General features: G+C 42.0%; 1 protein-coding gene across 7 annotated transcripts in view; it reads right to left on the reverse strand.

Moving 5' to 3' along the window:
• Positions 1–26,220, reverse strand: part of dock8 (dedicator of cytokinesis 8) — a 273,645-nt gene that overhangs the window by 74,067 nt on the left and 173,358 nt on the right. For 5 of the 7 annotated variants that reach the window (XM_060841183.1, XM_060841158.1, XM_060841192.1 and 2 more), the window contains 6 exons: positions 19,767–19,911; positions 17,814–17,915; positions 12,893–12,991; positions 10,846–11,080; positions 6,810–6,974; positions 2,374–2,549 (listed from right to left, as the gene is read on the reverse strand). In XM_060841183.1, coding sequence (XP_060697166.1) covers positions 2,374–2,549; positions 6,810–6,974; positions 10,846–11,080; positions 12,893–12,991; positions 17,814–17,915; positions 19,767–19,911 — 922 coding nt within the window. The remainder of the gene's footprint in view (positions 1–2,373; positions 2,550–6,809; positions 6,975–10,845; positions 11,081–12,892; positions 12,992–17,813; positions 17,916–19,766; positions 19,912–26,220) is intronic. The other 2 variants (XM_060841212.1, XM_060841167.1) reach the window with 1 other exon arrangement.

Consider the following 26,220-nt stretch of genomic DNA (forward strand, 5'->3'; position numbering starts at 1 on the left):
CTATTGCCATAAAAATGAAAATAAACTCCCTGTACTTAATGGGCATGAGGATTAATGAAGAATCCTTAATAGGATAGGTCCAATTTCTGGGAGAAAGTGAGGTCTGCAGATGCAGGAGATCAGAGCTGAAAATGTATTGCTGGAAAAGCGCAGCAGGTCAGGCAGCATCCAAGGAGCAGGAGAATCAACGTTTTGGGCATGAGCCCTTCTTCATGAATGAGGAGAGTGTGCCAAGTGGGCTAAGATAAAAGGTAGGGAGGAGGGACTTGGGGGAGAGGTGTTGGAAATGCGATAGGTGGAAGGAGGTAAAGGTGAGGGTGATAAGGTGAGGGTGATAGGTCGGAGTGGGGTGGGGGCGGAGAGGTCAGGAAGAAGATTGCAGTTTAGGAAGGTGGTGCTGAGTTCGAGGGTTGGGACTGAGACAAGGTGGGGGGAGGGGAAATAAGGAAACTGGAGAAGTCTGAGTTCATCCCTTATGGTTGGAGGGTTTCTAAGCAGAAGATGAGGCGCTCTTCCTCCAGCTGTCGTGTTGCTATGATCTGGCGATGGAGGAGTCCAAGGACCTGCATGTCCTTGGCGGAGTGGGAGAGGGAGTTGAAGTGTTGAGCCACGGGGTGGTTGGGTTGGTTGGTCCAAGTGTCCCAGAGGTGTTCCCTGAAACGTTCCGCAAGTAGGCGGCCTGTCTCCCTAATATAGAGGAGGCCACATCGGGTGCAGCAGAGGCAGTAAATGATGTGTGTGGAGGTGCAGGTGAATTTGTGACGGATATGGAAGGATCCCTCGGGACCTTGGAGGGAAGTGGGGGGGGGGGGGGGGGGGGGGGGGGGGGGAGAGGTGTGGGCGCAAGTTTTGCATTTCCTGCGGTTGCAGGGGAAGGTGCTGGGAGTGGAGGTTGGGTTGGTGGGGGGTGTGGACCTGACGAGGGAGTCACAGAGGGAGTGGTCTTTTCGGAACGCTGATAGGGGAGGGGAGGGAAATATATCCCTGGTGGTGGGGTCCGTTTGGAGGTGGCGGAAATGACAACGGACGATACGATGTATATGGAGGTTGGCGTATCATCCGTCGTCATTTCTGCCACAAATGGAACCCTCCAACCACAAGGGATGAACTCAGACTTTTCCAGTTTCCTTATTGCCCCTCCCCCCATCTTGTGTCCGTCCCAACCCTCGAACTCAGCACCACCTTCCTAACCCACACACTTCTTCTTAACTTCTCCGCCCCCACCCCACTCTGGCCTATCACCCTCACCTTGACCTCCTTCCACCTATCGCATTTCCAACGCCCCTCCCCCAAGTCCCTCCTCCCTACCTTTTATCTTAGCCTGCCTGGCACACTCTCCTCATTCCTGATGAAGGGCTCTGGCCCGAAATGTCGATTCTCCTGCTCCTTGGATGCTGCCTGACCTGCTGCGCTTTTCCAGCAACACATTTTCAGCTAGGTCCAATTTCTGTCCTGCTTGTCAGGAACAAATTTCACAGAGTGGGTCCATCAGAGGGCCCATTGTCTTTCATGATCATTTTGACTCTGAATGTTTAATAAATAATTGCCAGAGATTTGGTGGGAGCACCAACATTTTGGAATTAGAATTAGGTTTATTGTCACGTGTACTCAAGTTATATTAGAACAGGAGTACAGAGAAATCTGTATAACACATGGTGCCATCTTAGGTAGCAAAGTACCCCGGTACAAAAACACGTAGGTACAGAGTAGTAAGATAAACAGAGTTAGAAAATTAAGCATTATCTCATAGAATAAGTTAAAAAAAAGGTAATAGTTAACATTAAAGTATTTTGTATTTAAAGGAGGAAAAGAGCTATCTTCACTCCTGGCCCACTGGTATCCCTGCTGTGCTCCGGCCTGGAGAGAGACTTAAATATCTCGGAGTCAATGGAGCTGACACCAACATTTGTGCAAACTGAGTGCTCGGTGCTACATTGCTATACCTTATGCCTTAAAAAAGGAAACACTGAATGCCAGTTTCTTCCCCCAAGTTTTCTTCCCAATTTTCTGGAAATAGAAATCCACAGGATTGACCATGGGAACGAGATGTCTGAGAAACATGGCCATGTGGGCTCAGTTTACAGAATATAGGTTACAAAAAAGATTCCATGTAACTTGTTTTCTCACCAATGTTATATTTTCCAGAGAAAGCACTAGGGACCCTGAAGTGGAGATAGTTAAATATTTTGGCAATTGTGTAGAGATCCCAGTAACCAGAGGTCAGACTGGAATAGAACTGAATGCTGAGATGATTCCCGAGTCTGGATTAAACAGCATTGGGATCACAGTTTGATCTCCATTCCTTTGTGTTTATTTCTTTAAAGAAAAAGCTGATTTCCAAAAATAAAAGTTTTCCGAGTCTTGGTACCATACCTTTGAGGACATGGCATTTTTAACTTCTTCATCAGCTAATCCCTGAGTGCCAGCAATATCAGGATTGCTGCTACTCATGACGCGGGATTGTAACAATCTGGATCCCACATGAACTGCACTGGAACGCCCCACAGTATAATAACGGCTCTCTGGTAAAATTGGAGGTGGTGCTGAAACTAAAGAAAAGTCTATGTTAGCGCAAATATTAAGTACAGTTCAGTTATACCTGGGTGAATTACAAAGAACAAAACCAGGGTTGGGCGCACGCGCGCACACACACACACACACACACACACATCATTCCTGAACCTGTGGGGATTGAAATATCAAACAAGAACTTCTTTGTTATGTAGAAGGGACAGAATTTTTGTAGAGTGTTGTTGCAGTGCCAAGTTGGCTTTACACGATATTTGTCTCATGTACCAGTTAGCACTGTCACATACATGTAGTACCAGTCAGAAGCACTGCTTTCAGACATGGCTCTGCTAACTCTGAGCTGCAAACAATTAAAAGCTAAACACTGGAAAAGAACTGAATGCCCACTTTTCCTAATAATTGTTATTTTCTCAAGAAATGACACAAGAATTACAAATTAAAACCCTTTGTTTTACATCTATCTATCAACCCTGTTTTGCAGCAGGGGTACAGAATGGAATAAATTGGTGATGACTTCACACAAGTTTCATATTGTTTCAAACACAAAAGCCAAGAAGAAAAGCATCTCACACAAAAAAAAAACCTGGCAGCCTCCACCAGTATTAGTCTGCCTCTCTCCAAAGTGGCTGTGCAGAACTTTCAGTCAGCATCACATTTCAGCTGTGGGTCGATCCAAGTTCTTGAACTGAACTTGAGCATCCTCTCATGGTGAAACACAACTATTCAGACTGTATGGTTTAGATCTGCCACTTGCTGGAATTTGGCCATAATAATTTTAATAGAATGAAACTGTCAGTCACTTCCACAAAACATAGTTGACTCAACAAAACTTCACTGGGTTAGAATTCTCTGTAATTGATGCAGCACCACTTAAATGTACTGTTAACAAACAATGACTAGGAGAAAGTGAGGACTGCAAATGTTGGAGATTAGAGTTGAGAGTGTGGTACTGAAAAAGCACAGCAGGTCAGGCAGCATCCAAGTCGAAGTTTCGGGCATAAGCTCTTCATCAGGAATGGGGTGGAAGGGGGGCTGCTCAGAGATAAAGGCCAAGGACATGCGAGTCCTGGGCCTCCTCAACCATCAAATTCTAACCACCCGACACCTGGAGGAAGAACGCCCCACCTGCCTTGGGACCCTCCAAACACACAGCATCAAAGTCGATTTCATCAGTTTCCTCATCTCCTCCCCCCCCCACCCCATCACAGATCCAACCTACCACCTCAGCACCACCCTCTTCAACTGTCCGACCTGTCCATCTTCCTTTCCACCCATCCACTCCACTCTCCTCTCCACCCTATCACCTCACCCATATCTTCATCTACCTATCGCATTCCCAGCTACCTTCCCCCAGCCCTACTCCCTCCCATATATCTCTCAGCCCCTTTGGGCCACTCCTCATTCCATATGAAGGGCTCTTGCCCAAAACATCAACTCTCCTGCTCCTCGGGATCTCCTGACCAGTTGTGCTTTTCTAGCACCATACTTTTTGACTCTGATCTCCAGCATCTGCAGTCCTTATTTTCTCCAAGCTATAAAGATGGTCATATTCTGAATGTAATTTATGTATAGCTTGTGTTTGCACTTGAAATGTTTCACCTTGTGATATTAGTATAGGAATTGCAGATTCTGTGTTCTCCTCGACCAGTAAATTGCATTGGGAAACATTTTGTTAGTGTTTTTAAATGTAGCCTAGATATAAGAAGAACCAATACCTGGTCTTTTGGAGTTAAGTCATGAGGGGAGATTACATATATTATGCCGATTTTCTCTATAATTTAGAAGGTTAAGGAGTGATCTGATCAACGTCATCAGGATATTAACAGCAAGACAGAGTTCATAAAGAGAAACTATTTCCACCAGTTAGAGATTCTGGAACTAGGGGCATATTCTGAGAATTAGGGCCAACAGGAGAGATGTTAGGAAGTACTTCCACACACAAAGGTTAGGAGAGGTTTGGAACTCTGTTCCACAATAGCAGTTGATGCTAGATCAATTGCTAGGTTTAAATGTGAGACAGATAAATACTTGTTAAACAAAGGTATTAAGGGTTATGGGCCAATGGCAGATATACGCAGTTGGACCACAGATCAGCCATGATCTCCATGAATGGTGGGACAGGCTGGAGGGGCTGATGCCAAGTTCCTCAGTTGGACATCCCAACAGGATCTTCTGGGAGGCTTTCTGAAAGCACGGGACTCTCCAGTGGATCTTGTTTAATCCCTGAGCCACAAGGAATCCTGGTAAACACAGGTACACTTGGAATTAAATCACTCTTGAACATGCCTGCCTATTGCTAGCCAGCTAGTGTTCTGTGGTGCCTTCCTGTGGGATCTGTATTGTGGGGAGTTCTCCTGCTTCAGCGAGTCAGATGCATGCTCTCCCACGTGATTCTGCAGTCTACCTTGCACACTCCACAAAGGTCTACATGAATAATTTTTAATACTTGGAGAATAGAGTCATAGAGATGTACAGCATGGAAATGGACCCATTAGTCCAACCCAATTTAACTCCACAGCCAGCACCTGGCCCATATCCCTCCAAACCCTTCCTATTCATAAATCCATCCCGATGCCTTTTGGACGTTGCAATTGTACCAGCCTCCACCACTTCCTCTGGCAGCTCATTCCATACACGTACCACCCTCTGTGTGAAAAAGTTGCCCCTTAGGTCTCTTTTATAGCTTGCCCCTCTCACCCTAAACCTATGCCCTCTAGTTCTGGACTTACTTATTCCAGGGAAGAGACTTTGTCTTTTTATCCTATCCATGCCCCTCATGATTTTGTAAACCCCTATAAGGTCACTCCTCAGCCTCCAACTCCAGGGAAGACAGCCCCAGCCTGTTCAGCTCAATTTCCTCAACCCTGGCGACATCCTTGTGAATCTTTTCTGAACTCTTTCAAGTTTCACAACATCCTTCTGATAGGAAGGAGACCAGAATTACACGCAATATTCCAACAGTGGCCTAACCAATGTCCTGTACAGCTGCAACATGACCTCCCAACTCCTGTACTCAATACTTTGACCAATAAAGGAAAACATACCAAACACCACCTTCACTATCCTATCTACCTGCAACTCCACTTTCAAGGAGCTATGAACCTGCGCTTCAAGGTCTCTTTGTTCAACAACACTCCCTAGGACCTTACCATGAAGTATATAAGTCCTGCTAAGATTTGCTTTCCCAAAATGCAGCACCTCACATTTATCTGAATTAAATTCCATTTGCCACTCCTCAGCCCAATGGCCCATCTGATAAAAATCTCATTGTTATCTGTGGTAACCTTATTCACTGTCCCCTACATCTCCAACTTTGGTGTCACCTGCAAACTTACTAACTATGCCTCTTATGCTCACATCCAAATCATTTATATAAATGATGAAAAGTCGTGGACCCAGCACTAATCCTTGTGGCACTCCACTGGTCACAGATCTCCAGTCTGAAAAACAACCCTCCACCACCACTCTCTGTCTTCTACCTTTGAGCCAGTTCTGTATCCAAATGGCTATCTCTCCCTGTATTCAATGAGATCTAACCTTGCTAACCAGTCTCTTGAACACCTTACTGAAGTCCATATAGATCACATCTACCGCTCTGCCCTCATAAATTCTCTTTGCTTCTTCAAAAAACTCATTCAAGTTTGTGAGACATGATTTCCCATGCACAAAGCCATGTTGACTATCCCTAATCAGTCCTTGTCTTTCCAAATACATGTACATCCTGTCCCTCAGGATTCCCACCAACCTCTTGCCCACCACCGATGTCAGGCTCACTGGTCTATGGTTCCCTGGCTTGTCCTTACCACTCTTCATAAACAGTGGCACCACTGTTTGCCAAACTCCAGTTTTCTGGCACCTCACCTGTGACTATCGATGATACAAATACCTCAGCAAGGGGCCCAGCAATTACTTCCCTAGCTTCTCACAGAGTTCTAGGGTACACCTGATCAGGTCCTGGGGATTTATCCATCTTTAAGCGTTTCAAGACACCCAGTACTTCCTCCTCTGTAATCTGGACATTTTTCAAGATGTCACCTTCAATTTCCCTACATTCTATATCTTCCATATCCTTTTCAAGTATAAACACTGATGCAAAATAATCGTTTAGTATCTCCATTTCCTGCGGCTCCACACAAAGGTCACCTTGCTGATCTTTGAGGGGCCCTATTCTCTCCCTAGTTACCCTTTAGTCCTCAATATGTTTGTAAAAAGCCCTTTGGATTCTCCTTTACTCTATTTGCCAAAGCTATCTCATGTCCTTTTTTAAAACAGACACTTACCTCCTTTTGCCAACTCTTTCTGAATATCTGGCAGGCGAAATACGTAGTGGACATAGGACATGAGGAGACAATTGCGTCCATGCTGATCTTTGCTGAGGTCAGGGCTGTTATGAAGGCTGTTCACTATTGACACAACTGACTCAAATGTGAGTTGGGCAAGATTGGCTGCAAATGAACAATGAGGAGTGTTTGAATCAATGAGACGTGATAATTAGAACTGTAATAATTTGCCATTTATGATTGAACAAAAGACAGGTCTGGAGAATTGTGATATGTTCATAAATTAAGGGTACAGATCTTTAGAAAACAGGAGACAGGTTTAGATTAAGGATCTGGATCGGCGCAGGATTGGAGGGGGCGAAGGGCCTGTTTCTGTGCTGGAATTTTCTTTGTTCTTCTTTGTTCTTAATGTTTCATTTTTAATGATTAAAAATTAAATAGTTTAAAATCTTTTGAATAAATGAGCTCACTGCTTGTTTTCAAGAGGCTTATATAGAATTCCGCACTGGTCCCTCAGTCCAAGAGAATTACTCCCTGGATTTTACCATTTCGATGACTCTCTGACTCTAAATGGTAAAATCCAGGGAGTAGTTCTCTTGGACTGAGGCACCAGTGCGGAATTCTATATAAGCCTCTTGAAACCAAGCAGTGAGCTCATTCATTCAAAAGATTTTAAACTATTTAATTTTTAATCATTAAAAGTGAAACATCAAGAACAGAGAAAATTCCAGCACAGGACAGGCCCTTCGGCCCTCCAATCCTGCGCCGATCCAGATTCTCTATCTAAGCCTGTCACCTATTTTCTAAGGATCTGTATCTTTAAAAATCTGATTTAAGTATTCTAAGATTGTAACACAAAAAGAAATTTATCTTATTATTGAAATTAAATGGCTGGAATAATGGGCAGTAATTTGATGTCACAGATTATCTCATGGTGTCTGCATTAGTTGAAGATGCCCTTGCAAGATTATGATTTCACCGGTTTGTGTGGCAGACTGCCCATAGTGAAAATGTGATAGTGAGGGTCACAGGGCATCTGGATCATGAGTGAACAGAACAAGCAATTGTATATTCCCTTAACCAACTGGAATGTTAAATTATGAAATTAATGGTGCAAGGACTGGAAAAGAAGTCTCAATTAGAGTGGGTGAATTCAATCTCAAATCAGGTTCAGAAAGGGAACCTGGGTTCAATTCCCGCCTCAGGCGCCTGACTGTGTGGAGTTTGCACGTTCTCCCAGTGTCTGCGTGGGTTCCCTCCGGGTGCTCCGGTTTCCTCCCACAGTCCAAAGATGTGCGGGTCAGGTGAATTGGCCACGCTAAATTGCCCATGGTGTTAGGTAAGGGGTATATGTAGGGGTATGGGTGGGTTGCGCTTCGGCGGGTCGGTGTGGACTTGTTGGGCCGAAGGGCCTGTTTCCACACTGTAAGTAATCTAATCTAATCTAAAGATGGAAAGAAGGATAGGTAATATCCATCAATTTAAAATATGAAGGAAATAAACAAAATAAACAAAAGTAGAAGTAGCAGTTCTGGCATCAGTTTGTATGAAGAGTCATCAGGATTGAAACATTATCCCTGCTTTCACCTGATGCCAGACCTTTTGAGTTTCACCAGCCATTTCTGTTTTTATTTAATATTTGAAATAGTTATTTGTCAATGCCAGCTATTTTAAGTGAAATTCACATTGTCCATGTCATTAAGACCATACTTGGGTAAACAAAAGTATAACTTTCTATGCGGAGTTCAGTTTGTACTCACCTCACAGGTTCCACAGTAATGTGTTTCAGTGGTGAACCAGGCAGAGAGATTTACAGAAGTAAGACTGCAGTGGTGGATCTCAGACAGTCACGTCTGGATTTCATTGTTCAACTTTGCAGCTGCCCTTTGCTTGAATTGGTAATGCCATTTGTTCATAAAGAATGATGGATACCATTAGCCTCAAAGTGTGCGAGAAGATTTGTAGCTCGGGTGCTCGTTGTTGTGGTTCTGTTCGCCGAGCTGGGAGTTTTTGTTGCAACATTTCATCCCCTTTCTAGGTGACATCCTCAGTGCTTGGGAGCCTCCTGTGAAGCGCTTCAGTGCTGATTCCTCCGGCATTTACAGTGGTGTATCTCTGCTGCTTCCGGTTGTCAGTTGCTGTCCGCTGCAGTGGCCGGTATATTGCACTCATCCACAAATTCTATCAACAAACACATCGAACTAGACCCAATATACCAGCCACTGCAGCAGACAGCAACTGACAACTGGAAGCAGCAGAGATACACCACGAGAAATGCCGGAGGAATCAGCACAGAAGCGCTTCACAGGAGGCTCCCAAGTACTGAGGATGTCACCTAGACAGGGGACGAAACGTTTGCAACAAAAATTCCCAGCTCAGCGAACAGAACCACAACAACCTTAGCCTCAACTTACATTGACAGGAACCCTGTGTCATTGTATGTCAATATAAAAGTTGTGACAATAAACTTGGGATTGGATTTTGTGTCTTTTTGTAAGGAAGGAAGGCAGAAAGGAAAGTTGCCATTCTGATTGCTGCCACTGTCTCTGTTCAGTTAATTGAGAGTCAGATGACCAATTCTGGAGGTCAGATGCTGACTATAGGTGCAAGGTGGGGAGGTGCATGTCCAATCTGTCCCATAAACGAGGATGTCACGGAGCTGGCGGGTACAGACTCGCTGGAGGTGGCTCACAGCTGGCAGTGCAAAGCCCCCCGCCTCTCAGACAGACACCATGGTGTTCAGAAAGGGTTCAGAGGAGATTTACTAGGATGTTGCCTGGTATGGAAGGAAGGTCTTATGAGGAAAGGCTGAGAAAATTGAGGCTGTTTTCATTGTAGTAGACTCATCGATGTTAAGGGCATTTAAATGGGCATTGGACATACATATGGATAATAATGGAATGGTGTAGGTTAGATGGGCATCAGATTAATGTCAAAGGTCGGCGCAACATTGAGAGCCAAAGGGCCTGTACTGTGCTGTAATGTTCTATGTTCCAAGTTAAAAGATGAAAAAATGTCTTTGACAGAATGAGACAAATAGACATGACCATTTTCTTCAGCAAAATCTATGTAATCCTTCACTTTATGGTGAGGTATCCAATTGTTAATGGATTAATATTATTCTAGGTTATAGTCCAACAGGTTTAAACCTGTTGGACTATAACCTAGTGTTGTGTGATTTTTAACTTTGTACACCCCAGTCCAACACCGGCATCTCCAAATCATTAATATTATTCAATACTGTCCAATAAAATTATGTGTCATCTTCCACAAATACAAGTTTTTATAAAGTTTTTTTTATCCTCTCGTATACATAAATGCAGGGTGTTAGCTCACACATCTACTCATTATTGGCAACAAAGATAATTCGCATTTAGATAGTGCTGTTAATGCAGTAAAATGTCCCACAATGCTTCAGAAAACCATTTTCAAACAAAATTGGGCACTGAGTCACAGACAGAGAACTTCAGACAGGTGACCACAAGCAGACTGACACCACCAGCATGGGTTCAATTCCCATCACCGGCTGAGGTGACCATGAAGAACTCTCCTCCTCAAGCTCTCCCCTCGCCTGAGGCATAGTGACCCTCAGCTTAAACCATCACCCCTGATGAGAAAACAGCTTTATGGTCTGGGAGGACTATGGTGACTATACCTTTATGACCAGAGAGGTCAATTTTAAGGAACTTTGCAATAGAGGAGAGCTGGTGGGAAAGGTTTAGTGAGGGACTCCAATCTTTAGACCGAAGCAGCTGAAAAGCTGAAGTAACTTTTATAAGGGCTAGGCAAGAGGCCAGAACTAGAGGAGTGCAACCAGTCACAGAGCGTCAGGGATGGAGGGGATTTCAGAGATAAGTAATGTGAGCAAATAAAGTTGAAAACAAGGATGAGAATTCAGGAAACAATACAAAGATATCAGTGTGTTAACTAGGCAACAAATTTACATCTGCAACCATGAGAACATGAGATAAATGTCAATCAACCGGATTTGAAAGATGGGCAATCTATATCAGTGGTGCTTCCTGTTCAGACTTACCAGTCTGGCCTGCGACAACAATGGGCTGGACTGTCAGCTGGAAAAGCTTATCCATGATCTGGTGCAGAAATAGGACCAATGGTTCAAGCCGAGCTGATGGCAGTGAGATTATACTCAATTTCAGCTCATGCTCCAGTTCATTTTCTGTTATCTTTTGATCTAGTATCCAACATGGAAATGTGACCTGGCCTTCCAGGGTGTGGCACAGAGCGAAGAATTTATCAAGGTGATTGTCCTGTGTCAAAGAAATACTTTTAAGTGATCCATTCTATCAGTCACTAGGCATTGCTGCTCATCTTTACAAAATGGACTGTTCAAAAGTAACTGTTCATAACTGATTGTCTATTTTTGATTGTAATGTACAATTCTGTGGGGAGAAAATACACAATGCTCTGGCAGGAGGTGATTTACTTCTATGGTTCAATTTCAGTCACTATGGTCTCATTTATTTCTTAGATCTGGGAAATAACGTGTGTGTAGATTGTCATTAATCACTGACAGTTTGTAAACATGAGCCTTGCTGTTATCTCTCTGCCCTATACACTATGCCTGGATATGAATGGCAGAATGGTGGTTTCTCAATTGTCAAATGCTTAGATCAGAAAGCTGACCTGCCTGAAAAGTCAAGAACTCAACAGCAGAACTTTAACTCACTGTTGGAAAGGGAATTTTTCCCTCCAACTCACTTAGGTTTTCCTGCAACCTTTGGAAAAGCTCCTGGTGGGCAGAGCAAGTTTTCTGAATTGGCTATCATATCAGGCACAGTTATTTTCATTTGTGTTCTCAATTCATCCAAGTTGTAATAAGGGTTGGAAGCAATATAGATTAAAAACTAACAATTGTAACTTTCTTTCCATCATTTTAACCTACTCAGGACTTAACTGAAGTAGGCTTCCCATGCAGCTGCCCCTTTGACATTTCAGGTGACAGAGGTCACAGATTTGGAACGTACTGTTGGAGGAGCATTGGTGAGTTGCTGCAATGTATCTGGACAGCACACACTGCTGCTACTCGGCCAGGTTGCAGAGTGAGTGAATGTTGAAACTATTGGTTGAAATGCCAATCAAGTTTTGCCCTCATATTAAGTGGTTGAATGTTTATCGTGGCTCACTCCTTCAGACAAATGCTAGATATTCCATGACATTCCTGACATTTGCAAGGTAGATAGCCGACATGCTTTGGGGAATCATGAGGTGAGTTACTCATGACAGAATACCCAGCTTCGGAACTGTTCTTGTAGTTTGTGTTGAGTTCAGTTCCTGATCAATGATAGTCAACAAAGGTGCTGATCTGAAGATAACTCTAGGCTATGCTTGTTTACATGGCTCTAGGCTATGGGTTGTTTACATGGTTCTAGGCTATGGCTTATTTACATAGTTCTAGGCTATGCTTGTTTACATAGTTCTAGGGTGTGCTTGTTTACGTGGCTCTAGGCTATGCTTGTTCACATGGTTCTAGGCTATGCTTGTTTACATGGCTCTAGGCTTTGCTTGTTTAAATGACTCTAGGCTATGGCTTGTTTACTTGGCTCTAGGCTATGCTAGTTTACATGGGTCTAAGCTAGGCTTGTTTACATGGTTCTAGGACATACTTGTTTACATGGCTCTAAGCTATGGGTTGGTTACATGGTTCTAGGCTACGCTAGTTTACATGGTTCTAGGCTATGCTAGTTTACATGGTTCTAAGCTATGTTTAATTACATGGCTCTGGGCTAGCTTGTTTGCATGGTGTTGAATGCATTTTACGTTGGGACTCAATAAACGTTTGTGTTGAGAATCATAATTCCCTCAATTCTTCTGATCAACCAGCAAAATCAAAATTCTTGAAATAGGTAATTAAACTTTAAACCTAAACTGTTCCTCAGACTGACAATATTTTAATTTCTTCCTTCGGTCTACCTGAACATGGAGGCCTTCCCTGTCAGTGATACAGTTATAGCAACACAAGGGAATTCGTCCGAGTTCGCGCTGCCCAGTCCAAAGATTTTTTTTAGGTTCTGAACAAAACAGTGCAGTGGAAGAATAATAAAATTAATCTGGAGATTTACCTGTGTATGGACCGAGGAAACAGCTTGTATCTCCACACTGAATACACCTTTATGACCATCTAGCCACTTTACCGGTGGATTCTGGTTTGGAATCTTCTGCTTTTAACAAGAAAATATGATTAAAAAGTGGGAATGCATTTTTTAAAAATCTGGAATCTACTTCCTTTGTTGGTTTGGATATCTTTCACTCTTTCCAGATTTCCTGCTTTAAGCAGTGTCCTGTTATCAAGTAACTGAAAACAACAGTGTTCCCAATTCCTTTTCAGTCTTCTCAATCCCGTGTGTAATTGCTGCCTGTCACATGCATAGATGGAGGGAGCAATGTCTGCAAATGCCCAAGTGGTATCAAGGAAAGCTTCAAATTTTGTTCAGTATATATGTGTTCTTTGCCCTTCAGAGTGGTATAGTGTTGGTTTTACGAATATCTATTTTTGCCATTTATGTTTTGGCTGTTTTTAGTACCATGGCTTTAGGTTCAAACCAATCTTTTTGTTGTAATTTAATCAAGAGACTATTGTAAGAAGCAGGTGATGCGAAGGAGAATTCAATTCTTGTATCTCATCACCCGGTCTGCTTACTGCAAAGGTTGAATTGACCATCAGATAACAGATATTTCAATAGCTCCTGGACAAAACTCTAGAAAGATACATTTCACAAACAATGGAATCAACTCAATAGACTGTGATATAGCTCAGCAGCTGCAATAGAACTTTACCCTCCTCCTCCTCTCTCCTTCATAATCTTTTGAGTCTTATCTGGGATGTTCAAACTCCCCTTTTCCCCACAGCTTGGTGAACAGGTGCCTCCTATATTCAGTGTCGCGATGGTACAAATGACCAGATGATGGAATTTTGCACACCACTAGACAATGCATCAAACTTCCGAGTTGGGAAGACTCCACCAATCTGACTTGGTAGCACAACTCAGAACTATTATGTCCATCTGCCCGTGGTGGAAATATCCTGTCACAAGTGTGTGTGGGCAGACACAGAAAGTGCTCCAAAGCATTTCTGTTCCCCCAGTGTTGGGCTGAGTTAGTGCAGGCGCAGCGAGAGGTGCAATATCATTTGAGCAAAACTTGAGACAAGGTGGTCTAATACTGAATAAGAAATTCTGCTTTGCAAATACATTTATATTGCAATCTCACTGTGAACCATACATATCACCATGGTAAGTCAGCCAGTATTGTTCAAAAATTGTTAATGGGATGTGGGCGTCACTAACTTAGGCACTATTTACTGCCCATCTTTAAGTGCCCTGGAGATGGTAGTGGTTGTTGTACTGGCCTCTGTATAGTTGGGGTATAGTACTGCTCCTTTTAATGCTGAGTTTAAGCCTGTCTAATTATCAGTGATAAAGAACAGACCACCAGTGAGGCTTAACATGAATAGGAACATGTCTTTCATGATGAGAAGTACTTTATTGCATGATGGTTACATACTTGCTAGTTAGACAGAATTGTTTAAGACTTTTGGGAAACCGAAATGAAACTTTTGATCCCATCAGGATCTTCTGCATGCCTGACTGATTCTCCATCAAATATAAGGTTTAGAAGATACTGCTCATTTTTAGGATATCATGTCAGCTTGAAATAACATTTTATGACTTTGTCGAAGCTTAATTTTAAAATAGTTTTAAGTTCTGTTATGAGGACAATTAACATGACAGCTGCTTGCAAGACCTGCCTCAATGATCTAAAGGTATATGATCTTTTGAGCAGAACTCTAGACAAGGTAGTCGAAGGAAGGATCTAAGTTAAACTACTGTACATATTTTTAAAATTAACTGACTTCGTCAATCAACTAAACGTCCAAATATTTTTTAAGAACTTCCCGAGATTTTGCCAGTAACATTTGTTCTTGGTTGTTTATGCTGCTAGGCATGTTGGGTGCATGGTCTTATGATAAATGGCATTATTGATAATAGGATATAATATAATTTTCACAACTTCTCTGCATCTAAGAGAATGTGTCATTTGTTCAAACAATGAAATGTTTGCTCCTGGGGCTGAGGAAACATTGGGCTTTGCCTCTGTGACTCTACAGTTACAAAGACTGGGTGATACCTGATGATCCTCATTTCAAAACATGGAATAAGTTAATATGAACCATGAGAAGGAATGGACATCCCTTGGATTTAGGGGTAAGAGTTTGAAACTCAGTATTTTGTGGCTGTGTCACCATTACATTTGCTTTGATGGCATAATTCACCTCCATCTCAGTTCACTATAACATCAGGTCAGAGAAAGGAGAAGAAAGGCATAATTTGTGCTGGAAGTTTTCATGAGAGTTTAGATTATGAAGGATAAGAAACATCCATGTTGTCTTCAGTAATTGTTTGTTGGCTATTTATAATGTTGTGTTTCATAAATTCTACTTGATTCATAAAAACTAGCTATTTGTGTTATTCATGCACTTCTTACCCAGACTATTTTTCCTGGTAATTAACAATTATTTATTCACACACAAACTACATTTTACATCTGACAAATGCAGTTAGTCTAGAGGTTGTCTTGAAGTATTGGGAGATCTGTGGCTTGAGAATGGTTAACTTTGATTCTGATCTTCTGTAAATCCTTTCTCATTGCAGAAGTTTTTGTTGCAAACGTTTCGTCCCCTGGCTAGGCGACATCATCATAGTCCAGGACACTATTCAAAAGAGCCACAACACACTGCAGTACACCAGAACTGCGAAAAGAGGAAGAGGAACACCTATACAAGGTATTCGCCAAAAACAGATACCCGCGCAACGTTATCAACAGATGCCTAAGAGACAGACCACGGAACGAGGACATGCCACAACCAAAAGGACTAGCCACACTACCATACATCAGGAGCGTTTCAGAACTGACAGTCAGACTACTGCGACCCTTAGGACTCATAACGGCACACAAACCAACAGCCACGCTCAGACAACAACTCACTAGAACAAAGGACCCGATACCCAACATGAGCAAAACTAATGTAGTTTACAAAATACCATGCAAGGACTGCACAAAACACTATATAGGACAAACAGGAAGACAGCGAACAATCCGCATACATGAACATCAACTAGCCACGAAACGACACGACCAGCTATCCCTAGTAGCCACACACGCAGACAACAAGCAACATGAATTCGACTGGGAAAACACTACTATCATAGGGCAAGCCAGACAGAGAACAGCCAGGGAATTCCTAGAGGCATGGCATTCATCCACAAACTCCATCAACAAACACATCGACCTGGACCCAATATACCAACCACTACAGCGGACAGCTGAAACTGACACCCGGAAGCGGCAAGGACAGACCACTATAAATACCGGAAGAAACATCAAAGAAGCGCTTCGCAGGAGGCTCCACAGCACTGATGATGTCTCCTAGCCAGGGGACGAAACGTTTGCAACAAAAACTTCCAGCTCGGCGAACAGAACCACAACAACGAGCACCCGAGCTACAAATCTTCGCACAAACTTTGAACTTTATTTCTTTATCGGGGTTGAAATTCCACAAATTACATCAACCAGTCATGTTTCACTCTACTGATTGATTTAACTTCCGAAATTGGACAGCCATTGCAGATTGCATTAGGAAGCCTTTTTTTCTAAATCAGTCAATATTTTGTTCATGGTTATTGGATAGAATTTGAATTTTTGACTTGAAGCACTACTTATTTGATGAACATCCCTAGAAGGTGTCTGTGCTTTCTTTGATAGTTTGGAAATTTATATCATATTCTATTCCTAATAATGTATTAACTTGTTCAGCTTCAGAGTTTCGACTTTGAAATAACTCCGTATCTCAAGAAATGGCTTCTCTAAGATGTCCAATCCAATGTTTTGTTTAGCCCATCTTTGACAGTGAATCTTTTTGTAAGTATTACTTCTCCTTCCACTTCTTCAGAATTTGTTTGTTTATTATCATTCCTTTCAAAGTATGTTTATATCTCAATGCTATTTGTAATATGCCTTCAAACTTGTATTCTTGCATTGATCAATGTTTCTTAAATGTTGTTTTTAGTTGGTTTTAGGTTTGAATACTTTTGAAAGTTAACAATGTGTGGCATTTTCTTTGCAAGCTTTTAAATTTTGTATTGAGACAATACTCTATGAAACTCTTCTAAAAATCCTTTAAATTCAGTTCACTTGCAAAAACATGTCTTATTTCTTTAAGTTTTGAATGCTGCTAAGTAGCAGCAGTGTCACTCTATGGTATTTATTGGATGTTTCCAAATGCTTCAGTGATTAAAACAGGGGGTTCCTGCCTTTTAGCGAGTTTCCCACCTTCTGCATTTTTTGGGCAAAATGGATGTTTTCTTGCCTTTCACAGTCCAAACCCCAGTGGCTGCAGAATCTTCCCACTAAAATTGTGGCTTAAATTATGCATTCTTAACATTGTTCCAACTTACTTTTGCTGTTAAATTTCACCTTCAAGTCTTTCAAATGTGCCCATTGTTACCTTGAGTGAAACTTTTCAGGTATTGTGGCCTTAGAATAAATTCGTTTTCTGGCCCTTGCTCTGTTCACTGTAGCTATGCCTTCAGGAGCCTACTCCTGATGGCAATGATGGTCGTATTGAAGGATAAGGATGATAGTTCACATTCACATTGACCCATTCTTTGTATTTGGAGTCTGTGTGTTTTCAAATATCCAGATGAACTGGAGGTTGGTTCTGTCATTAAGCTCAATTTTATACCATTCAAATTACATTATTAGGTAAAAACAATGATTGCAGATGTTGGAAACAAGAGTCTGAATAGAGTGGGGCTGGAAAAGCACAGCAGGTCGGTCAGCATCCGAGGAGTAGAAAAATCGATGTTTCGGGCAAAAGCCCTTCATCAGGAATAGAGGCAGGAATCCTGCAGGGTGGAAAGATAAATGAGAGGAGGGTGGGGGTGGGGAGAAAGTAGCATAGAGTACAATAGGTGATTCACTTACCTCTGGTGAGTGCATGGAGTATTTATTGGGAAGCCTTTCCAAGGCCATTGGCAGGCAGTAATGGCCTGTCTGAAGACGCTCATTCATAAGAATTGGTAACCACTAGAAAATGATAAACAATTAATTGCTTTGTTGAACGTTGCTGGGCTTATTAATATGATTTCCACAATCATGTCAGTCAGTATATCAATGAATATAACCAATTCTGATGTATCAATCAAAATCTGATTAAACCTACGATAACTAACACTGCAGCTGAACAAGCTGAATGTCAGAATTGCAGGTTGAAAGTAGAGACAATGGCGGCAGATGGTGAATTCTCCACTTTAGAATCCCCTCAATTAATTACACTCTAATAATGCAAGAGACAAGCCTAGATATTCTACTCCAAACAAGATCCTGGATAAATTACTGGGAAGAGCTATATCTGGTACATGAAGACTCTTCTGTCTTAACAGGAAGCCTTTTGTCACATTTATGGTCTTAATTTTCTTGTAAATATTATAGCTTTTGTATTATAGCCTTTATTACGTCACATTCCTCATTTCATTTGTGAATATATCAAAGCTAAGAAGGCAACGTTGATGTTGAAAAACATCTCAACGGATCAAATTCTTGTTTACTTGCTGGCATTTAATGCCTGCCCATTTTTCATTTGCAAGCTTTTAACTTGATGATTGGTGGTGGTTATTTCTGCTTGCTGATTGGTAATTTCCTGACCTATTCAGTTGTGAGATTTACTCTTTGAAGAGCATGCGAGTTGATTCGGTGTTAAGTGTTGCACACCAAGAAGCACTCTTCTAAGGATGATTCTTAAAATATAACAACTTAAAATAACAATAAACCAAACTGCTTTATAGTCAATCCCAGTCAGAATTTTTTACTTTACTGCTTCCAGTTAATGTATGGGATCAGATTTAAAATTCTGCATTCCATTTATTATTTCATATCGATCCCACATCATAAACCTGCTGTGTATCAGATAAATTGCCCAAAGGCAATAGAAAATTAGTTTCAAAAATAAGTAACCACTGTTTAAATTATTTTTCTCCTCCCATTTTCTTTCTGATTCCTTTTCTTGTGAAAGTGGTAAATTACCTGGGGAACTGTTCCTTAAATAGCAACAAATCACTAATGTCTTAATCCAGTGGCCATTAATCGTGTTGAGAACTAGGAGAGCAAACCCCAGATGTCCTTTTAACCCCAGGACAGTGTACAACTGAGGCAGTTTCTAACTAGTGCCCACAAATACAAGTTATTCAGCAAAGGCCAAGGGCTGGTAATTGGGAATCAGAGCTTTGGCTTATCTTATGTTCCCAACCTTCTAGACCAGGGGACATTGAGGTCAAATAAAGTAAACAAAAAAAAAACCAAACGAACTGCAATGGTTGAAATCAGAAACAAAAACAGAAATTGTTGGAAAAATTCTGCAGGTCTGGCAGCATCAGTGGAGAGAATCCACAGTCAACATTTGGGTCTAGTGACTCTTCCTTAGGAGATGTGGAGGTGCCGGTGTTGGACTGGGGTAGACAAGGTCAGAAATCACATGATACCAAGTTATAGTCTAACAGGTTTATTTGAAATCACAAGCTTTGAAGTGAAAAGGTAGCAGCGTTCCAAAAGCTTGTGATTTCAAATAAAACTTTTGGACTATAACCCGGTGTCATGTGACTTCTGACTTCGTCCTCACAAGTTCTGAGGAAGGATCACTCAACCCTGAACGTTAACTGATTTCTCTCCATAGATGATGCCAGACCTGCTGAGTTTTTCCAGCTATTTTATATTTTTATTTTTGTGTTTGAGATCAAGTATAATGCTTCATTGGATAATCATGCTACAGTCATGGCCGGTTGAGCTCGCTGTGAGATTCTGTGTTGATGACAATTATACGAAACCATTGGGATCTGCTGCACTGTGTTAACAAAAAACACTCTGTAAAGTGACATAACTTACTGAGTAGCCAATCAGAGACTCCACTGAGCCTCCTTGGTTTTGTTTCTGTTGACAGCTGATGTGATAGAATGTAAACAGCAAGTGGTGTTTTTCTGTGATCTTGGCTGGAAGTTTAACTTTTACTTCCTCATAAAAATCAGGAGACCTGCAGTAAAAGAAAATACAAATCAATTACCCTTCTATATTGTAATATAGACAGTATCCTGATAACACAATTTAATAGTTTCACAATACAAAACCTTCAGTCCTGTTTACTGCAGCTGTATGGACATGAATTGACTTCTACACTTTCTGTGTACCACACTTTTCAAGCAGATATGGAACCTATCTGTTGCAGACAGTTCGTGTTTATCATATAATATTGGGTTAATTATACCCACATGTGTGGCTGCAGACGTGGTGCAGGGGGGAACGATTCACATTTTTGGATCATTGGAATCTCTTCTGGGGTAGAAGTGACCTTTACAAGGAGGACGGATTGCACCTGAATTGGAAGGGGACTAATATACTGGCAGGGAGATTCGCTAGAGCTGCTCAGGAAGCTTTACACTAGTAAGGTGGGAGGGAGGTAGTGAGGAAAGAGATCAATCTGAGGCTGGTACAGTTGAGAAAAGGAGCGAGCCAAACACTCAGGGCAGGCAGGGACAAAGCAGAGAACAAGGTAGGACTGATCAATTAAAGTGCATTATTTCAATGCAAGAGGCCTAACAGGGAAGGCAGATGAACCCAGAGCATGGTTAGGAACATGGGACTGGGATATCATAGCAATTACAGAAACATGGCTCAGGGATGGGCAGGACTGGCAACTTAATGTTCCAGGATACAAATACTACAGGAAGGACAGATTAGATTAGATTAGATTTGCTACAGTATGGAAACAGGCCCTTTCATCCAACAAGTACACACCATCCAGAGTAACTCACCCAGACCCATTCCCTTACCCTATATTTACCCCTGACTAATGCACCTAACACTACGGGCAAATTAACACGGCCGATTCACCTGACCTGCACATCTTTGGACTGTGGGAGGAAACTGGAGCACTTGGAGAAAACCCACACAGATACAGGGAGAATGAACAAGCTCCATACAGACAGTCACCTGAGACAAGAATCGAACCAGGGTCCCTGGCGATGTGAGGCAGCAGTGTTAGCCACCATGCTGTCCCAAAAGCAGGGAGGCAAGAGAGGAGGGGGAGTGGCGTTTTGATAAGGATGGCGTTACAGCTGTACGTAGGGAAGAAATACATCCAGGGAAGTTATTTGGGTGGAACTGAGAAATAAGAAAGGGATGATCACCTAATTAGGATTGTTTTATGTACCCCCTAATAGTCAGAGGGAAATTGAGAAACAAATTTGTAAGGAGATCTCAATTATCTGTAAGAATAATAGGGTAGTTATGGTACAGGATTTTAACTTTCCAAACATACACTGGGACTGCCATAGTGTTAAGGGTTTAGATGGAGAGGAGTTTGTTAAGTGTGTACAAAACAATTTTCTGATTCAGTATGTGGATGTGCCTACTAGAGAAGGTGGAAAACTTGACCTACTCTTGGGAAATAAGGCAGGGCAGGTGACTGAGGTGTCAGTGGGGGAGCACTTTGGGGCCAACGACCATATTTCTATTAGTTTTAAAATAGTGATGGAAAAAGGTAAACCACATCTAAAAGTTGAAGTTCCAATTTGGAGGAAGGCTAATTTTGATGATATTAGGCAAAAACTTTCAAAAGCTGATTGGAGGCAGATGTTCACAGGTAAAGGGACGGCTGGAAAATGGGAAGCCTTCAGAAATGAGATAACGAGAATCCAGAGAAAGTATATTCCTGTCAGGGTGAAAGGAAAGGCTGGTAGGTATAGGGAATGCTGGATGACTAAAGAAATTGTGGGTTTGGTTACGAAAAAGAAGGAAGCATATGCCAGGTATAGACAGATCGAGTGAATCCTTAGAAGAGTATAAAGGCAGTGGGACTATACTTAAGAGGGAAATCAGGAGGGCAAAAAGGGGACATGAGATAGCTTTGGCAAATACCAAAGGGTTTGTACACATACATTAAAGACAAAAGGGTAACTAGGGAGAGAATAGGGCTCCTCAAAGATCAGCAAGGTGACCTTTGTGTGGAGCCGCAGGAGATGGGGGAGATACTAAATGAGTATTTTACATCAGTGTTTACTGTGGAGCAGGATGTGGATGACATAGAATGTGGGGAAATAGATGGTGACATCTTCAAAAATGTCCACATTACAGAGGAGGAAGAGCTGGATGTCTTGAAATGCATAAGAATGGATAAATCCCCAGGACCTGATCAGGCGTACCCTAGAACTCTGTGGGAAGCTAGGGAAGTGATTGCTGGGCAGCTTGCTGAGATATTGGTATCATCGATAGTCACAGGTGTGGTGTCAGAAGACTGGAGGTTAGCGAACATGTGCCACTATTTAAGAAAGGTGATAAGGACAAGCCAGGGAACTATCGACCAGTGAGCCTGATGTTGGTGGTGGGCAAGTTGTCGAAGGGAATCCTGAGGATCTGGATGTTCATAGAGATGTACAGCATGGAAACAGACCCTTCGTTCCAACTCATCCAAATATCCCAACCCAATCTAGTCCCACCTGCCAGCACCCGGCCCGTATCCCTCCAAACCCTTTCTATTCATATACCCATCCAAATGTCTCTTAAATGTTGCAATTGTACTAGCTTCCACCACTTCCTCTGGCAGCTCATTCCATACACGTACCACCTTCTGTGTGAAAAAGTTGCCCCTTAGGTCTCTTTTATATCTTTCCCCTCTCACCCTAAACCTATGCCCTCTAGTTCTGGATTCCCTGACCACAGGGAAAAGACAGGATGTACATTTATTTCAAAAGGCAAGGACTGATCAGGGATGGGCAACATGGCTTTGTGCATGGGATATCACGTCTCACAAACTTGATTGAGTTTTTTGAAGAAGTAACAAAGAGGATCGCTGGGGATCTTGATCAGATGGGCTAATGGGCTGAGGAGTGGCAGATGGAGTTTAATTTAGATAATTGTGAGGTTCTGCATTTTGGGAAAGCAAATCTTAGCAGGAATCTTTGCACTTAATGGTCAGGTCCTAGGGAGTGTTGCTGAAAAACACAGACCTTGGAGTGCAGGTTCATAGCTCCTTGAAAGTAGAATTGCAGGTAGATAGGATAGTGAAGGCAGCGTTTGGTATGCTTTTCTTTATTGGTCAGAGTATTGAGTACAGGGTTTGGGAGGTCATGTTGTGGCTGTACAGGACGTTAGTTAGGTCACTTTTGGAATATTGTGTGCAATTCTGGACTCCTTCTGATTGGAAGGATGTTGTGAAACTTGAAAGGGTTCAGAAAAGATTTACAAAGATGTTGACAGGGTTGGAGGATTTGAGCTATTGGGAGAGGCTGAAGAGGCTGGGGCTGTTTTCCCTGGAGCATCGGAGGCTGAGGGGTGATCTTATAGAGGTTTATAAAGTCATGAGAGACATTGATAGAATAAATAGACAAGGTCTTTTTCCCAGGTGGGAGAGTCCAGAACAAGACAGCATAGGTTTAGGGTGAGAGGGGAAAGATATAAAAGATACCTAAGTGCAACGTGCTCACACAGAGGGTGGTATGTGTATGGAATGAGCTGCCAGAGGATGTGGTGGAGGCTGGTACAATTACAACATTTAAAAGGCATCTGGATGGGTATATGAATAGGAAGGGTTTGGAGGGATATGGGCCGGGTGCTGGCAGGTGGGACTAGATTAGGTTGGGATATCTGGTCAGCATGGACGATTTAGACCAAAGGGTCTGTTTCCGTGATGTACATCTCTATGACTTGATGTCTCTATGACTCTAAATTATTTGCCCAGAGCTAATTCTGCTTTATAACCTTGCTGCGCATAGTGTCATTCAGCATGGAAACAGACCCTTCAGTCCAACCAGTCCATGCTGAACATAATCCCAGAGTAAACTAGTCCCACCCTATCTGCGCCTGGCCTGTATTCCTCCAAACCTTTCCTATTCATGTACTTATCAAAGTTTATTTTAAATGGTGTAACTGTGTCCACATCCACCGGGCCTGGCAATTCATTCCACACATAAACTATCCTCCATGTAATAAATTTGACACTTGGGTTTTTTTTAATGTCTCACTTCTCATCTGAATAATACACCTGCAGTCTTGAAAGCCCCCATCCTAGGGAAAAGACGCCTGTCATTTACTCAATCTGTATCCCTCATGATTTTATAAATCTTTATAAGTTCACCTCTCAACCTTCTACATTCTGGTGAAAAAAGTCCCAGCCTATCCAGCCTTTCCTTATAACCAAAATCTTCCATACCCGGCAACATCCTGGTAAATCTATTCTGAACTTGCAGAAACAAGGCTTTTGCTGTGCTTCCCAGTGAAGTTATGACAGTGGTAATGGAAACAGCTCCCAGAGAATTCTAACAATTTGGTCTCACTGCTGCTGTCAATTTCCTGATGCACTCACTCCACGTTCTTTGCCACGATTTTTCGGATACTCGCTTATGTCATTTCACCATCACCAAAAAATTACCATAACTGTGTTTTAGGTTGCTCGCTGAGTAGATTAGATTACTTACAGTGTGGAAACAGGCCCTTCGGCCCAACAAATTCACACTGACCCGCTGAAGCGCAACCCACCCATACCCATACATTTACCCCTTACCTAACACTAAGGGCAATTTAGCGTGGCCAATTCACCTGACCCACACATCTTTGGACTGTGGGAGGAAACCCACGCAGACACGGGGAGAACGTGCAAACTCAACACAGTCAGTCGCCTGAGTCGGGAATTGAACCCGGGTCTCAGGTGCTGTGAGACAGCAGATGTTTCATTATTTTTACTTTATTCTTTCATCAATATTGGTTTGGGTCTGTGAACTGGGAACTGTGAGCAAAAGATAACTTTTGGACTGTGGGTAACAGCTTGTGTTAAAAGACAAACAGATCAAGCAGGTTTTGGTTTATTCATGAAGCCAGCCCTGGGTGTTTATTGCAGATTGGTTTCTAATGCTTCGACACCAGGAAAGAGTGTGACGTTTAAACAGATGGCAGAGGTTTGTTATTAATTAGGTCAGTAGCTGGGAATTGGTTCCAGCAAGTCTGGGAGAAACCTTGTGTTGAATGTTAACTGGGACCTTGTCGGGAGATGGTCAGTCTGTCAGGGGGTGGTCAGAGTTTGAACTGGATTTTGTATTGAGTTTTCTGTGAGAAGGAAGTTGGCTGCACAGCATGAAGATTGAAAGCTCCCTGTCTAACCTCCCATAAGCAGCTCGTGGAATCTCAGAGAACAGAAAATTTAATTATAAGGCCCAAGGATAATTGATAAAGAGGTATGGATCTGGTAAATATGATCACATCTTGGCATGACCCAAAGCTATCCATGTGCTAATCATACATGAGGAACTTGATGTGTATGTCATTGATTAACAACACAATTACTTTTTGACAGCCAAGGTGGACGAAAAGTAAATGAATAAAATGTGTTTTCCTGAAGAAAGGTTAACTCCGATTTCTCCTCACAGATACTGCCAGACCTGCTGAGTTTCTCCAGCAATTTCTGTTTTTATTTCTAATTTCCAGCACCCACAGTTCCTTCAGTACTTTTGTCTGATTTCATTTTGTTCAATGGAGAAATGTTTGGACTGACCATGCTCTCTCTTCCTAGCAACAAACTCTTCGACAATGGTAATGGACCTTAGATAATGAGTGAATTATTTTGTCATTCGGCCCCTTCACATACAAACATGTTTGACCAGAAACGTAAGCAAAATTAAGTATTTAATAGAAACAGTTTGACTTTGGGTGGCAGTGACTCTTGAATGACACATTGACACTTAATTGCGCCTGAATCAGAAACTCTTGGCCATTACTTATATTTAATTATCATATTGTTGCATATAACGTTTGCAATTTAGTAAGATATATAATTTTTTTTAACACATATACACACACCCAAAGAACCATGAAAACGTTGCTAAGCTAGTATTCAGCCTGCCACTAAAAACAATGTTAACACTGCACTTTGTAACTGCCTATTAGACAAATATCATTAGAAATGCAAACACAACAAGTCATGATGAATTCCTGTTTTAATGTGGGATAATGGCAGTTCAACATGACTGAATTAGGGCCTGTGTGTAGAAGGTTTCTAATCTCCAGTGCATCAAGTTTATTTAGGAAATGTAAAAACCAACCTATGAGATTACAGCAAAAACTAAAGTAGCTTTTTCTGCTTGCCTATGGAATTATCATCAATGACATAGCTTTACTTGGTTTTCAAAGTTAAATTTAAATTTAAGTGATGAAATGTACACCTTCTACTATTTTTGGTCTTTCTAAAGTAATGGCATATTATACTGCATGAAGTGCTGTGAAGACTCAGTTGATCTGGAAGCATTCCTGGAAGGGGAAACAGAGCTAATGCTGACTCAAATAGAACACTTCAAAT

This window comes from Hemiscyllium ocellatum, chromosome 2 (assembly GCF_020745735.1).
Source record: "Hemiscyllium ocellatum isolate sHemOce1 chromosome 2, sHemOce1.pat.X.cur, whole genome shotgun sequence".
In the NCBI taxonomy this organism is placed as follows: Eukaryota; Metazoa; Chordata; class Chondrichthyes; order Orectolobiformes; family Hemiscylliidae; genus Hemiscyllium; species Hemiscyllium ocellatum.